Here is a 16355-nt window from a genome sequence, read left to right as displayed (position 1 = left end):
AGCAAATTAGCTATCCACAGCAAATATGACATCTGTACCAAATATAAGATAAGAGCCTTACAAGATCCATATAAACATAACTGATGCCATCTATCGCCTCCTGGGACCTAGAGGAAGAAGCTCTAAACATGTGTAACATCTGGTGAGCCTGGAAACCAGATATATGGATCGCTAAGAGTATGTCCCGAATCTGAAACACATTCTGAAGTTCATAATGTTTCCAGGAAGCCATCAGCATAAACTGGTGGAGAACCAGTTTGGCAACTTTGTCATTTGTGAGTCATAAAGTAGATCTCAGTTCCCCAGCAGGATATAGACTAGTTTCCTTCATCATATTCCCAGTTTCAAAAGAAAAAAGGCTGGGACTTATACTTTACAGAAAGTTATATAAGACTGATCTGTGAAGGATGGCTAGTATCTTAGGCACACTTACCTGACAGTGAAAGCACTTGTACGAGTTCTGCATGGTTCCTGCTGTTACCTCCACAGTGGTTTATGTTTTGGCCCTAATTTGTATAAAACCTTCCACCCATGAGGTGACCCTTGACACTGTGACTGGCAAGCATGCAGTCAGTGAATGTGCCAAGTGGCAGATAATGAACATGCTGGCTATGACTTCATGAGCACCTTTGCAGCTGACTTTGTACATACCAGATCTTGCATAGGAGGCAGCCACAACCATGAAGTTTGAGATACATGTAAAGACTGACTGAAATCAGTGGGGTTTGTTCCTGATTAAATGTGATGAGAATCAGCTTGCTTTGAATTACTTGCTTTGTATTCAGATTCCATTTGGGAGGTAGCCAGTTTGTGGACCTAAATCCTAGGTCCATAAACTGTGAAACTGTATGTACTATTTTGTTTAACAAGATTTCAGCTAAATCTGCCTTTGGAGTTCTCAGTTGATCCCAGCTCTTATTTCTTGGTCCTTTTCTCAATGTATATCCCTTTGGTTTTCCATGTGGATACTCACATGTACCATGCTGTGTACTGTAGTGGAACAAATGTCAGTGGAATGGTGCTCAAGCAAAATGGGGAGGAAAGGGTGAGTCATCTTTCAGCACCTCCCCAATTCCCTTTTATTCTGTGCCTGAGAGGCAAGTGAATAGTTTACTAGTGTGATGTGCACAGATGCTTTTGACATCCTACCATCTCTGTTGTCATAAAATCCCATTACTCAAAATAAATGAGATTAATTATGCTTGTATAAGAACATCACATGCTTTTTGAAACATGGAAGTAATTTTATTTTGGAACTATGTGTTGTGAATAACTGCAAATAAATATATTTGTCTTCATAGTTTCCTATGTACAACTGGCAACCTCAGGAATTATTGAATATCTAAAGGCAATCCCTTTATTTTCCCAAGAAAATACAGGAAAATATATTAATACTTTGTCAGCCCAAGAGAGGGTGATATGTTTAGGTGGGAATCTACCTTCCCTTATTCAGCCCAGTGTTAGATGAGATCATTATCCACTGATATATTGCAATCTTACATTCTAGGTGATCAAATTAATATTCCTGTGACTATCAGGCACACTGACTATTTTATTAATAGACTCGTTTGTATTAAGAACATTATGTTTAAGTCTAGGTACAAATCAGGGTGTTGGTGGTGGTGGTGGTATATATTAAGAGAAACATTCTAAGATTGTCTGATGATTGAAATCCAGCCCTGTGAATTTTGAAATGACTATATTAACTTGGATGCAAAAATATTAATAAATTGGGTGTCTCATAATTCCCTGATTAAGCCCTTTTTATTTTTGTGGCTTAACATTGGTAGAAACCAGTGCTGTTTTGCCCATTCCCTCTTTGATTGATGCTGACATTCAGACATAATATGAACCATTTCCAAATAATATAATCACAAATACACATGTTTGTATTAATCAATCACTTTATTAAAAGGGGGAATCCAGATAGCACCCGACCCTAATATATAATGTAAGGGTAAAGACAGAAAAAACTAATAGAAATAGGGACGGAGGGGCTGTGGTTCGGTGGAAGAGCCTCTGCGCTGCATTGCAGAAGGTCCCGCATTCATTCCTCAGTATCTACAATTTAAAAGGCCAGTTAGCAGACAATCTGAAATACCCAAGCCTGAGTTCCTGGAGACCTGCTGCCAGTCTGAACTAACAATACTGACCTTGTATTGTCAAAGACTTTCACAGTCGGAATCACAAGGATGTTGTGGGTTTCCCAGGTTGTATGGCCGAGTTCCAGTAGTATTTTCTCCTGACATTTTGCCTGCATCTATGGCAGGCAAAATGTTAGGAGAAAATACTACTGGAACCAGAAAACCCGCAACATCTTAATACTGACCTTGATGGACCGAGGGTCTGGGAGATGGACAATTTTGTTTACCAGTAAAGGACACATCAGAAGCATATGTTGTAGGTCACAATAATCTGCTAAATTTAATTACATGTGATTAGCAATAAGTAGCATATTATTTTGTTGACAGCAGATACAATGGACATATACTTCTACAATGTTTAATGTCAAAATTACCCTTAAAAATGAAAATCAGCCCTTGAAAAGCGTTGCTATCTGGTCACAGAACTCATAATGTTGGACTTTGTAAAACTTGTATCATTGGTTTTGGACCCCTCTCCATTTTTGCCATTTTCAAATGGGTTGCTGCAACTTGAAGATGCTGAGTAAGTATTAAAAATGCTGGGATTTAAGAAGCAGAACAAATGACACAAAACTGTTGTAGAGGCTTCCTGCATTCTGCCAGCTCAGTCATGAGTCGCCCACCACTGTTTTCAACTACTACTTCCTTTGGCATTCTCCCCAAATGATGGGTGTCTTCACATTAGCTACTTCTATTTCGTTATATAATAGATGCTGGTCTCTGAATAAATTCAACCCCAAAACACCACATCACATATTCTAATGATTCAGCAACAATTCTATTACCAATTTATATGTCAATTCAGATCCCTCTTTCCTTCCTAAATAGTGTCAGAGGCTTACCACTATCAAAAGTCTGATGGGCAGTCCCATCCACAGCCTTTTGTGGCAGGATGCAGTGCTGCTGTGGTGGTGTAAGTCCGAGGACTATGCTGCACTCCCAGCCAGTGGTGTATCTGCCTAGGGACAAGGGGTACCCCTTGTCCCCGGGCACCACTCTTCTGGTCACGTGGAGGGCGCAAAATTGGCCCCCCACGTGACCAGGAAGTCCTGCTGTCTCGTTGTTTTCGCATGCCTTGACCCCATCCGAGTGCCCTCAATCCCACCCTGGACTCCCCCCTCTCTTCAGAAGAGACTGCAGGCTGCCAGCTGGGAACCCAGCCAGCAGAGGGAATCTGGGGGGGAGGTGGGCACCCTAGACCTTGCCCATGTGCATGGTGACATGGGCAGGGTTGAGGGCAGTGGGGGCGGAATCTGGGGGCATCAGGGGCGGAGCTAGGGTGGTGGGGGGCAGAGCCTGGGGGGCGTCCTGGAGACAATTTGTCTCCGGGCGCCATTTGCCCCTGGTACGCTTCTGCTCCCAGCCCTAAACCCCGGGAGAAAGCTGACTAACATTGGCTCTGTTCCCAGGAATGTCCTGGCCTGCCCCGTTCCCATGCTGGCATCTGATTGGGATGCCAGGGCAGCCCATTACTCAGAGTACATGAGATTAATTATGCTTGTATAAGAACTTGTCCAGTGGTGACTTGAACTTCCGGGATTTGCCACCACGAAGCTGGGGAGTGGGTGGCCACTGGCACATCTGCCTCCTCTGGTGGGGTAAGTGTCCTGGGGAGGGCAAGTGTGCTGGCGCAAGGCCATGCCACCCCCCAAACTCTTTTGCCTCCATCCCACCCCCATTGGGTTCAGAGTGCATTGTTCATTACAGCTTTAGGGTCTGTAGTCCTTGCTAATCAAAAAAGATAAGACTGTGGGATATCTATAAATGTGGGAAGTTGATTCTAGCAAGACACACCAATCGTATACTCAGCATACAATAGAAAAGACAGATTCTCAGTTGCTTTTTATATATACGTTTACTAACCATAAGGGAGGGTTATAAGGAGATAAAATAAGAAATCCTTTCTTTCCTGTTACTTATCTACATTACTATGCATTTGGTTACATCTTTCTAACTATGTGCTACCCTACCGCCTCAGCACATGGCTTCACTTTTCTCACATATCTTCATCCTTTTTCAAACAAAGAAACCAAGAACTTTATAACTTCAGATGTACATGCTCATTAACATTCAAGCAATGGCTATCTGACTGACCAATAGCTAATCAATAGATCAGATCATAAACAGTGACTTCAGCAACTTGTTTACATACAAACAGTTAACGCTTTAATGGCTGATCTGTGACAGAGACTTGCAAAATCCCAGCCAAAACAAACATTGTTCAGTTTAAAACATGTATGGTAAGATGGTTGCAAAATTTTGAGAAAGAAATACCTCTTCAACAATGGGAAATCTTACAGATGAAAGATATAACATTTACAGCCAGTCAAGAGGAAACTGGTATAAGATATTTTATCTATGGTATATCACTCCAAAGGATAATGAGGAGATGGACAAGAACCATAAAGGAAAATGCTGGAAATGTAAAGAGGTAGGCAGCACTCTTTATCCTATGTAGTGCATGTGCAAAAAGACGTACAGTGCAATCCTGGGGATGGGGGAATGAAACCACATAGGAGGCTGAGTGACCCAGGCACTGGCTTAAGTGGCACTTATGCCAGCATAAGGGACATTTACACTGGCGCAGAGGCACTTAGGCTGATGTTGGGAAGCCATGCGGCAACACGATGTCCTGGCATCATTGCAACCTTCCAGCAGGGCTTCTCCAATGCAGGAGCCTGCGCTGGCATCAAAAGGGGCATTCCTGGGCAGGGCTGGTTTTAGTCAGCCTCCTGAGCTTTTCCAACCTGAGAATGCCCCCACTTACTAGTGTAGACTTATGCTGGCAAAATCCTCCAGGCAGCCCATTGTGCTACATAGACACTTTCCGAGGGAAAGGAGTGGGTCACTGCGCCGTGGGGCTGTGGCTAAGCTACCCACATCCTCAGGAGTGAAATGTAAAAAAATTGGAAAGAATTAATGCTGAAATCCAGACAAAATTAAAAATCAAATTTATTATGGAAGCTAAGAGTACGTTACTGGACATCCTCCTAAAAATATTCCAAAAATTATGGAAGAATTGTTTAGATATATGATAACAGCAGCCAGATTTACATTTGCAGCAAAATGGAAAGCAGAAGAATACCCATGCCAAAAGTACTGGGAAAGTAAACTAGCTGAATATGTAGTAATGGCAAAAATTAATGAACTATGTGAATAAGGGATCAACTACATATTTTTGTATAAGTGGAAAGCATATTACTCATATTATTCCTATAAAATGGGGAGCAAAGAAGGAAATTTTGAAGTAATATATATGAATTATTAATGAGCCTATTGATCTGTTATATTGAAAAGGAGTTAAAAGGAGGGAACATTTCAATATATTATGGAAAAATGGTAATAATATGTGAAGTCAATTTTCATTATTCAGGAAGTATTTTTAGAAATTTATAAAAGTAATCACCATTGCAAGCTTTTAAAAATGTATTCTATTTCACCATAATTCATCTTATAAAATTGTCTAACATTAATATCATTGATCAAGTATTGTGTAAGGTACTTTATGATTTATGCTAAGATTTATTATTATGCTAAGATGTATTATTATGATAATCACCATTTAATGTTTATTAGTATATAACTATCTACTGTTCATAATTGCTATCATCCTTTATTGTTTACTGTTTATGATACCATAGTCTATTGTATTATATTTTACTTTTTCTTCTTTTTTAATATACTTGTAACTGCTATTGAGATGTGATCTACATTTTTCCTCCCCCCCCCCCCCATTTTACAGAGTTATATAAAATCTTTTAAAAATTGTTTAGGGATTGTAAATTTTCCAAACTGCATGTACCCCTCTTTTTATGATTCCAAGAAAGGAGATGTTTTTGACCTTTCTTGACCACAGAAATACTCTTAAGTAATAAATGAGTACAAAGTTTTTTGTTTGCTTTATCCAGGCACAAATACAAATGTGGGATAATGGATTTGGAATTAAAGATGCCATCAAAATACAGAAGAAAACATGCTACAATCCAGAAAATATCAATTGTCCTTCCTAAATACAACTGAATATGGCAGGGTGGGAAAAACACAGAAAAAAGATAAAAGTATCTGGGGCTGGTGAGAATACCTGTTACACTGGAGTCTGATAGCACTTTAAAGACTCCTAACATTTTTTTCAGCGTCAGCTTTCATGAGTCAGAGCTCACTTTCTCAGATACATAGAACTGTGCATTTTTGAGGCTTGGTTAAATTAAAGTAGAAGACAAGGAGGTGTGTATAATTCCATGTCTTCATCTTCCATTCTGAAAATTGTCCAGTTCCATGGAAACTGTAATTCCCTTCTTGATTATATGGATACTCTAAACAAGGACAGGATGTTAGCTGGCATCATTTTTTATGTTGGTGATGAATTAATCTATGTTTTCTTCTTAATTTGCTTCACAATATATTTGGCACAGATGCTGCTTCCTGAGACACTACGATATTCTGCACATTCTGTTTTTGATTTCCCATTCTTGGTTATGGTCAGTTCGACGGGAACAGAAGCAGTGATTACCTTCCTGATCACACGGATGTTCAGTTCTGATTGTGGTGGGATCTTGGCTGGTATGCTCACCTCAACTTTGTCTTTGGTGACAGTAGAGTCCATGCTTCCCTGTTCCACCAAGAGATTAGTATTTGGATCAATCCTTAAGTAGAATCTCCCATCTATTTTAAGAGCAGAGCTTTTTAACTTGAAACTATGGTTAGTGGTTGTTTCATAGATTTTGCTGGTAGTGGTGGTAAATATCTGCTCAGAATCTGTGTGGTTGACACCATTTATCTCATCAATCACTACATCCCTCTCACTCTCTATTTTCCTGCTATCCCATAAGATGTTGGAAATTATTGTAGGCTGACCACCTTTAAGGGGATACACATGGGAACATTTCTTATTAATATGAAACACAGACTCGTAATTTGAAAGTTTATTTCCTTCCCGAGCTATGTATTGCCAGCCCCTTCTATTTCCGTGTTCATACAAGACCCAGACGCCTTTCTGGACAACGTGGGAAGATAACTTATCATTGAAATATCCATAAATCAAGTTGGTTTCCTCTGTTATTATTTTACTTGTCCCTTTAAAGTCAGGTTTGTCAAACATTGTAATCTGAGGATGTTCCAGGTCTTCACTCACTAGCTGGAGAGAAGAAATGCTATCATTTTGGCTGATGTGGTCATATTCTCCTTCTTCATATGCATGGACCACACCTTTGTAGTCTTGGTCACTGAAGGCCAGCCATGGTTGTCCAATCACCTTAATAGAGGAGATACAGTCCCCAAAGTCCATACTGTGTAGGTCAGGAACATCTGAAGTAAATTCTCTACAGAGTCCTTTAAAGTATCCATGTTCATAAACAATAATTTTATTCATTTTACACTTTTTGATGAGGAGCTACAAAGGGGAAAGCAGCTTTTCCTTCGAAGAATTCCACCCTGTCATGAGAAAAGTCAGAAGAACATAATGAAACAAAAATACATCTAGCAGCATCAACAAATTTTACAGATAAAAGGGGACAGAAGAGGGATTGTTTTTCATCAATGATGAAAACATGTTCTCAGTTTCCAATCTTCCTAGTATTAAAACACTAGCTGCTCAATCCTCAGTAGTAGGTAGGGCTGTCAGTGGTCCAGAATGCACACACATAAACCCCAGCCTTTTGAGCAAAGTGTCAGAAAAGCAAGGGGTAAGGCTGTTTTGTAGGGAAGGCAGAATGGTATAGCCTGATATCACCAGATCTTGGAAGCTATGCCAACTTGGGTGCAATTAAGGTCCTCTAAATGTTTAATGGCAGCTTTTTTTTCACCAAATGGGTAGTTTTTCTATATAGCTTCTAGAGCTGCAGCTACTACAGTCTTGAAAAGATTGACCAGTCCAGATTCCTTGAAGCTGAATGAAAAAAATTAATCATCACAATAATCTCTCACTCAAGAAATGCCTCTGAGCCTAATATATACCTCCAAGGGTCCATTAAGTTGCAAGGAGAACTGCTGCCCCAAAGCTTAAAGGTGTGGGAGGAAAGAAGATTTGTTCTTATGATGCTCCTGCAAGAACTGTCTACCAAAAAATCTACAGATACACTCAATGACATTTTTCACAAAGCATATTTATGATTAGAGTTTTCTTCCACGTGCAGATAGTGGGTTTTCTAAAAGCATTACAAAGATGCTGAGACAGACCTAGAACTTATGAAATGTATTTCTCTAAGGTGTAGAGAACACCATTGTCTGTCTCTTCTGAGTCCTACTTTGTCCTGTTTATTGTGCCAGTTCTGAACTACAGCTCCGTGAACCTTCTGCAACCATGATCATATCTCATATTTTTTCCTGACAAAAAACTGAAGGCTTTACTTGCAGTAATGTAAGTAAAACTTGAACTGACCTTGATATGCGATCTGTGTAAGTGTCCAAACTCCCTCAGCAGCCTAGAATTCCGGCAACTTCTACTTGCTTATATAGGGAGAGATTCACTCAATATGAAACCAATTAAAATGTTTTCAAGGCTAGGGAGCCTTTCTATAAACTTTATTGCCAAGCAAAAAACCACAGATTCATGGGAAAATTTCAGGCCAGTTCAACCCACAAACTACCCAGAGACAACCTTTTATCTTGATTTATAGATTCACTTCCAGTCTGCATGAGGTTCTGCTCTCAGGCAGAGATTAGTTAAAGATAATTCTGACAAGCCAGAGTAGGCATAGGAAGGAGCAAATGAGACATTCCTGGGACTGCCATTGGCAGCCTCGATGGAGAGTGTTCAAAGGGGATTTTATTTTTAACCTTCTCATGGACTACATCTATATGAACAGCATAAATTGCCACATAGCTATTCTACTGCTGACAATAGTAATGATTCTTACTGAGTGAAATGAGTTAGTGAAAAGCATATGTTAAAATAAAATGGGACTTGAAAGTGCTTAACATGGCTGGATTGCATTTCTTCCCACATTGTTTGGCAATAGGCAGGGTACAGGATGTAGGCTGCCAGTGGATTTTCAGCATTCATAAATGGGCAAGACAAGGGAACAGGCCAAGAACAGACAAAAAGAACAACGGGAAAGAGGCAAGGGAGAGAAGAGATACATCTATATAAAGAACTAGCGGGCCCGGCCACGCTTTGCTGTGGCAATTGTCCTTCTCATCACAGTCCGCAACCCACACAGATGTTCATGCAGGTCCAATGATCCCCAACATAGCCTTTTGGGGTGGTCAAATGGAATCCCTCTTTCCCTTTTCAATGCACATCGTTATATGGTCCTGTCTTGTTTTTTTAGTATAAGGTAACCCTTCCCATTCCACAACGGAACTGTCCAAAGTGTGAATCCCACTGCCCATGAGGCTGGTTGTCATGCACAGTCCTGGTTTGGGTAAGGCAGAACTGGGGCAAGGAGGCTATCCTAGTCAGGCAGCAGAGGCAGGGTGGTGAGACGCTCAGATAGAGGCCAGCTCCCTGGGTTCTTAAAGGGCCACGTGCAAAAGAAGCAGAGTGTTGGTTCGCCCCCACCCCGTGGATTTTCTTAGAAGAAAAAGGCAAACTCCGAATATGGGTGAGGAAGTTGGTAAGTAGTGGTTGGATGTGAGGGAGGGCAGAGTGAGGTGTGTGAGGATGAGCTGGATGTGTATGAGAGTATGTGTGTTGTGTGGTAGCAGTGGGTGAGGCACAGAGAGTGAAAGTTACCAGCATGTGAGGGGGGGAACCCCACCTGATGTCTCACATGGCAAAGTGTGTGTGTGCTTCACTTCCACTCGTATTACCTAACAGTATTACCTATTGACTGTTTTCACTGCTCATCTGTGGCCATCTCAGCAAACATTCTAAGGGTATACCAAGCCCTCAGGCAACAGACATGCTGCACGAACATTCTAAGGGTGACAGTTGAACACAAACAGCTTCATGGCCTGGTGCGCCAGGAAAAAGACATTTTACCTGGGTCAGGTATGGACTTTCAGTGATTTGAAGGTCCCATTACCTGCCCGCAACAGGGAGGAATGTCCTGTGAAAATCTGGGGGCGATCCGTCCAGCTGCTTCTGAGGGAGACCATCAGGAACAAACACACGTTAGATTTTTATATATATAGATTTAACCAGTTTAAAACTGGTTTTATTTTCATGACTTTCCCTAGAACTCTGGGACTTAACAGTTTCGTTACATGAGTGGTGCTCTGTGGAATGTTTCACCACTGTTAGCAGTTTTTGTCGGGATTACAGATCTGAAATTTGGGTGCAGAGTCAAGGAGCCATAAAATGCAGGAAGTATAAAGGGAAAGCTAATTATGTAAAACTTCAGCAAGAAAAATACAGAAACCATGTCCCTTATATGTTAAGCTATTCAACAGATGTAAAACATGAAACACATCATTATTGGAGAAGAGCAAGGTATCCCTGGCACAGGTAAGAAGAAATGCCTAAGAAAGAGCAATAACAGCATAAAAGCCAAAGCAGACATGAAGCCGGGGTTCCATTAACAGAACTGTGAGCATTTCTTCCTTTAAAAAGCAGCTGCATAGAAGCTAGATGTGAATTGGAACCATAGCACGAAGCACTATTTTCCCAATCTGAAATGGATCCATGGGACTACAATTTGCCCCATTGGGGAAACTTACAGGTATCGGGGGTGACAATCATGTGGGAAAGATCTATGTGACTGGTACCACCTACATGGTACTTATAAAGCAGTGCCAGAAAAAGTACTCACATGTTGCTGCTCTAACATATAAATGGCACCTGAGTCTGTGGGGGTGCTGTGAATGCAAAATGCTAAAGATTAGAATAGCAGGCAACACTGTCCAGCACAGCCTGGGGAAGGGGGGTGTAGCTCTGGGGCAGGGGTGGAGCCCTGCCCCCAGGCACAGTGAGGGGGTCGCCCAGAGACAACTTGTCTCCAGACACCCCATACGCCTCTGGAGACAGGGACAAGGGGACCAAGGAGTTGAGATGTATAAGGTAGGAGAGAGAACTGGAGAAATCAGATGCAGAAAAATCAGCTGGAGCCAGGGAAGGAAAAACTACCTAGTCACACTCAACAACAGCTTATGTTTTCACATACATGCCTACTGTTTGGTGAGGATTTTACTAGAAAAGACACAAAGGCTGAGTTTCTAGAACATCCTTTCGAATAAAAGAATCCACCCATTTGTTTTTTTTTTCAAAAGTAGTTAGAATTGACTAGACGAGCCATGGACCAGCAATGGCCCTAGAGGTATTTTAGTCTGAGCAATCCCCTGAACAGGGGGATTGTTGAGTTTATGAAATATTGGATTCTAGCACTATGTTTGAACTAAATGTCGTCTTCTTTGTGGTACTCAAGGCTCACTTGTCTCTGGGTAGTTTGAACTGTTCCACAGCATCACACCCTTGTGAGATACACCATCAGCACCACCTTGTGGGCTTCACAGACTCGTTTTGCAGTTGTGTTTTGAGTGTGGGCACATTTCAGGATTTCAGAGTGATTCTGACTGAACTAATAAAACAAAGTGCAAAAGTCCTTGAAGTTGTATCAACAAAAAATTAGATGCATCGTGAAATATACACAGGTGAAATATAATTCAGCCCATATACAAGTGACTATACAATATTTATTTATTTATTTATTTATTTATTTATTTATTTATTTATTTATTTATTTATTTATTTATTTATTTATAATTTGTCTTGTATACCGCCCCTCCCCCGAAGGGCTCTGGGCGGTGAACAACATGATAAAAACAATAATTACAATACTCCCATTAAAACAGATTAATAACAATGCATTGCAGTGGCGTCCAACATAAACAAAGACTTCATAAATCCACCCTGGAAAAACAAAACAGAGAAGTGAAGAACCCAGGAAGTAAAGGGGGAAAAGGAAAAGGGAGGGGCGGGGTGCACCTCAGCGGCCGGCCTCCCCAAACGCCCGGTGGAATAATTCGGTCTTACAGGCCCTGCGGAACTCTCCAAGGTCCCACAGGGCCCGAATAGCTGGTGGTAAGGTGTTCCACCAGGCAGGGGCCAGGGCTGTAAAAGCCCTGGCCCAGGTAGAGGCCAGCCGCATCATCGAGGGGCTAGTATATATTATACATGTGATAGATAATACAATTATAAAAAATGTACAATATGAATACAATATAAGATCATACATTTTTTGTAACACTGGCAACCATTAGTCGTATACTGTGATGAATGGGCAACAGTCCTGCCTCTTTCTGTCTCTCATCAATCCTCTAAGTACCTGCTTATTTTCTGTATGCACAAAGCAGCTAACATCCAACCAGGACCCACGGAATGCTCCAGGAGTCAAATACGAGGAGATTGTTTTGAAGAAAAATCTGTAAAACTGTCATTTTGGGTTAAATAAGGTTTCAGCCACTAGAGTCCGAGCAGGATAAGTGAATGCTTAAGGAGATAAGGTTTGTGCCTTTAGAGGGTTAGGCAGGCTTCAGGGGGATTCTGTCTTAGGACACTACATAGTTCTCAGAGTCCGGCTTTTAGGAAAAGCAGGCCAATTTAGTGAATGCTTTTGGAGGAGGAATGCTTTCTAATTTCATTGGCAATTTTTCCCCCTACCCCTTATCTTAATGTATCTAATCCTTCCCAGGTAAGGGAAGGGTAGGATATATTATGAATTTGACTGCTGACTATTATATTTGTATTTTATTTCCTCTTGAGGAGTCATTAGGCTGTATCTGAGCTGATTTCTTTTTCTTCTTTTATTTTTGAGTCATTTATTTTTATATTGTTTTAGATAAGGCTGTCCTTGAGCCTTCTGGTAGGTTCTTAGTTGAAAGTGCTGCCTTAATCTGAGTATATTTATTCTGGCTTTGCAGCTACTTTTGCAGCTACTTTTGTTTATTTGTTTCCCCCATAACAGAGGCGTAGTTAGGGTCAAAATCTGAGTTTTGCGCCCCCCCCCCCGGTAGGCAAACCTCCCCCACCATGGCCAAACAACAATATTTTGCACCAGGTCACATTATAGGACATGCCACAAATCAAAATCAGCAGCAGAAGAGACTTGGCCAGGAAGAGCAGAGTGACCTGCTGGTGTTCATTTTGGAGGGCTTTTCTCAAAGCCACAGCTTTTAAAACAGTGTTATTTTAACAGGGGTTATCTCTTTTTCTCCTTGTAAGGCTGCTGAATCTGGAAGGTGGGGCTTAACAGGGGTTAACAGAGTTCATCTCTTGTTCCTCTTTGTCCTCAGAGGTGGGGCTTTTGTCCTGAGAGGTGGGGCTTTAGTTCAGTCTCTGGAACCAGCAGAGAGGAGTAGCAGCAGAAGAGACTTGGCCAGGAAGAGGAGAGTGACCTGCTGGTGTTCGTTTTGGGGGGCTTTTCTCAAAAGCCACAGCCTTTTAAAACAGTGTTATTTTAACAGGGGTTATCTCTTTTTCTCCTTGTTAGGCTGCTGAATCTGGAAGGTGGGGCTTAACAGGGGTTAACAGAGTTCATCTCTTGTTCCTCTTTGTCCTCAGAGGTGGGGCTTTTGTCCTGAGAGGTGGGGCTTTAGTTCAGTCTCTGGAACCAGCAGAGAGGAGTAGCAGCAGAAGAGACTTGGCCAGGAAGAGCAGAGTGACCTGCTGGTGTTCATTTTGGAGGGCTTTTCTCAAAGCCACAGCTGTTAAAACAGTGTTATTTTAACAGGGTTATCTCTTTTTTCTCCCTTGTAAGGCTGCTGAATCTGGAAGGTGGGGCTTAACAGGGGTTAACAGAGTTCATCTCTTGTTCCTCTTTGTCCTCAGAGGTGGGGCTTTTGTCCTGAGAGGTGGGGCTTTAGTTCAGTCTCTGGAACCAGCAGAGAGGAGTAGCAGCAGAAGAGACTTGGCCAGGAAGAGCAGAGTGACCTGCTGGTGTTCATTTTGGAGGGCTTTTCTCAAAGCCACAGCTTTTAAAACAGTGTATTTTAACAGGGGTTATCTCTTTTTCTCCTTGTAAGGCTGCTGAATCTGGAAGGTGGGGCTTAACAGGGGTTAACAGAGTTCATCTCTTGTTCCTCTTTGTCCTCAGAGGTGGGGCTTTTGTCCTGAGAGGTGGGGCTTTAGTTCAGTCTCTGGAACCAGCAGAGAGGAGTAGCAGCAGAAGAGACTTGGCCAGGAAGAGCAGAGTGACCTGCTGGTGTTCATTTTGGAGGGCTTTTCTCAAAGCCACAGCTTTTAAAACAGTGTATTTTAACAGGGGTTATCTCTTTCTCCTTGTTAGGCTGCTGAATCTGGAAGGTGGGGCTTAACAGGGGTTAACAGAGTTCATCTCTTGTTCCTCTTTGTCCTCAGAGGTGGGGCTTTTGTCCTGAGAGGTGGGGCTTTAGTTCAGTCTCTGGAACCAGCAGAGAGGAGTAGCAGCAGAAGAGACTTGGCCAGGAAGAGCAGAGTGACCTGCTGGTGTTCATTTTGGAGGGCTTTTCTCAAAGCCACAGCTTTTAAAACAGTGTTATTTTAACAGGGGTTATCTCTTTTCTCCTTGTAAGGCTGCTGAATCTGGAAGGTGGGGCTTAACAGAGGTTAACGGAGTTCATCTCTTGTTCCTCTTTGTCCTCAGAGGTGGGGCTTTTGTCCTGAGAGGTGGGGCTTTAGTTCAGTCTCTGGAACCAGCAGAGAGGAGTAGCAGCAGAAGAGACTTGGCCAGGAAGAGCAGAGTGACCTGCTGGTGTTCATTTTGGAGGGCTTTTCTCAAAGCCACAGCTTTTAAAACAGTGTATTTTAACAGGGGTTATCTCTTTTTTCTCCTTGTAAGGCTGCTGAATCTGGAAGGTGGGGCTTAACAGAGGTTAACAGAGTTCATCTCTTGTTCCTCTTTGTCCTCAGAGGTGGGGCTTTGTCCTGAGAGGTGGGGCTTTAGTTCAGTCTCTGGAACCAGCAGAGAGGAGTAGCAGCAGAAGAGACTTGGCCAGGAAGAGCAGAGTGACCTGCTGGTGTTCATTTTGGAGGGCTTTTCTCAAAGCCACAGCTTTTAAAACAGTGTTATTTTAACAGGGGTTATCTCTTTTCTCCTTGTAAGGCTGCTGAATCTGGAAGGTGGGGCTTAACAGGGGTTAACAGAGTTCATCTCTTGTTCCTCTTTGTCCTCAGAGGTGGGGCTTTTGTCCTGAGAGGTGGGGCTTTAGTTCAGTCTCTGGAACCAGCAGAGAGGAGTAGCAGCAGAAGAGACTTGGCCAGGAAGAGCAGAGTGACCTGCTGGTGTTCATTTTGGAGGGCTTTTCTCAAAGCCACAGCTTTTAAAACAGTGTTATTTTAACAGGGGTTATCTCTTTTTCTCCTTGTAAGGCTGCTGAATCTGGAAGGTGGGGCTTAACAGGGGTTAACAGAGTTCATCTCTTTTTCCTCTTTGTCCTGAAAGGTGGGGCTTTTGTCCTGAGAGGTGGGGCTTTAGTTCAGTCTCTGGAACCAGCAGAGAGGAGTAGCAGCAGAAGAGACTTGGCCAGGAAGAGCAGAGTGACCTGCTGGTGTTCATTTTGGAGGGCTTTTCTCAAAGCCACAGCTTTTTAAAACAGTGTTATTTTAAAAAGGGTTATCTCTTTTTTCTCCTTGTTAGGCTGCTGAATCTGGAAGGTGGGGCTTAACAGAGGTTAACGGAGTTCATCTCTTGTTCCTCTTGTCCTCAGAGGTGGGGCTTTTGTCCTGAGAGGTGGGGCTTTTAGTTCAGTCTCTGGAACCAGCAGAGAGGAGTAGCAGCAGAAGAGACTTGGCCAGGAAGAGCAGAGTGACCTGCTGGTGTTCATTTTGGAGGGCTTTTCTCAAAGCCACAGCTTTTAAAACAGTGTTATTTTAACAGGGGTTATCTCTTTTTCTCCTTGTAAGGCTGCTGAATCTGGAAGGTGGGGCTTAACAGGGGTTAACAGAGTTCATCTCTTGTTCCTCTTTGTCCTCAGAGGTGGGGCTTTTGTCCTGAGAGGTGGGGCTTTAGTTCAGTCTCTGGAACCAGCAGAGAGGAGTAGCAGCAGAAGAGACTTGGCCAGGAAATGCAGAGTGACCTGCTGGTGTTCATTTTGGAAGGCTTTTCTCAAAGCCACAGCTTTTAAAACAGTGTTATTTTAACAGGGGTTATCTCTTTTTCTCCTTGTAAGGCTGCTGAATCTGGAAGGTGGGGCTTAACAGGGGTTAACAGAGTTCATCTCTTGTTCCTCTTTTCCCTCAGAGGTGGGGCTTTTGTCCTGAGAGGTGGGGCTTTAGTTCAGTCTCTGGAACCAGCAGAGAGGAGTAGCAGCAGAAGAGACTTGGCCAGGAAGAGCAGAGTGACCTGCTGGTGTTCATTT

The 16355-nt window shown here is 42.4% G+C and overlaps 1 protein-coding gene across 1 annotated transcript; it reads right to left on the bottom strand.

The window, feature by feature from the left end:
* Window positions 1-5078: 5078 nt before the first annotated feature.
* Window positions 5079-8555, bottom strand: LOC125429477 (epidermal differentiation-specific protein-like). The gene is made up of 2 exons (XM_048490610.1): window positions 8521-8555; window positions 5079-7574 (listed from the first exon to the last, which is right to left on the bottom strand). Exon 2 carries the CDS (start codon window positions 7510-7512, stop codon window positions 6514-6516), a length of 999 nt encoding a protein of 332 aa, XP_048346567.1. The 5' UTR covers window positions 7513-7574; window positions 8521-8555; the 3' UTR covers window positions 5079-6513.
* Between the last annotated feature and the right edge of the window lie 7800 nt (window positions 8556-16355).

This window comes from Sphaerodactylus townsendi, linkage group LG03, assembly GCF_021028975.2.
Source record: "Sphaerodactylus townsendi isolate TG3544 linkage group LG03, MPM_Stown_v2.3, whole genome shotgun sequence".
Lineage (NCBI taxonomy): Eukaryota > Metazoa > Chordata > Lepidosauria > Squamata > Sphaerodactylidae > Sphaerodactylus > Sphaerodactylus townsendi.
Note: the sequence above shows the minus strand (reverse complement) of the source record. Positions and strands in the feature narration are given on the sequence as shown.

What these genes read in the sequence shown, in the direction of transcription:
- LOC125429477 (XM_048490610.1), bottom strand. Translation starts at nt 7,512, where the DNA reads ATGAATAAAATTATTGTTTATGAACATGGATACTTTAAAGGACTCTGT.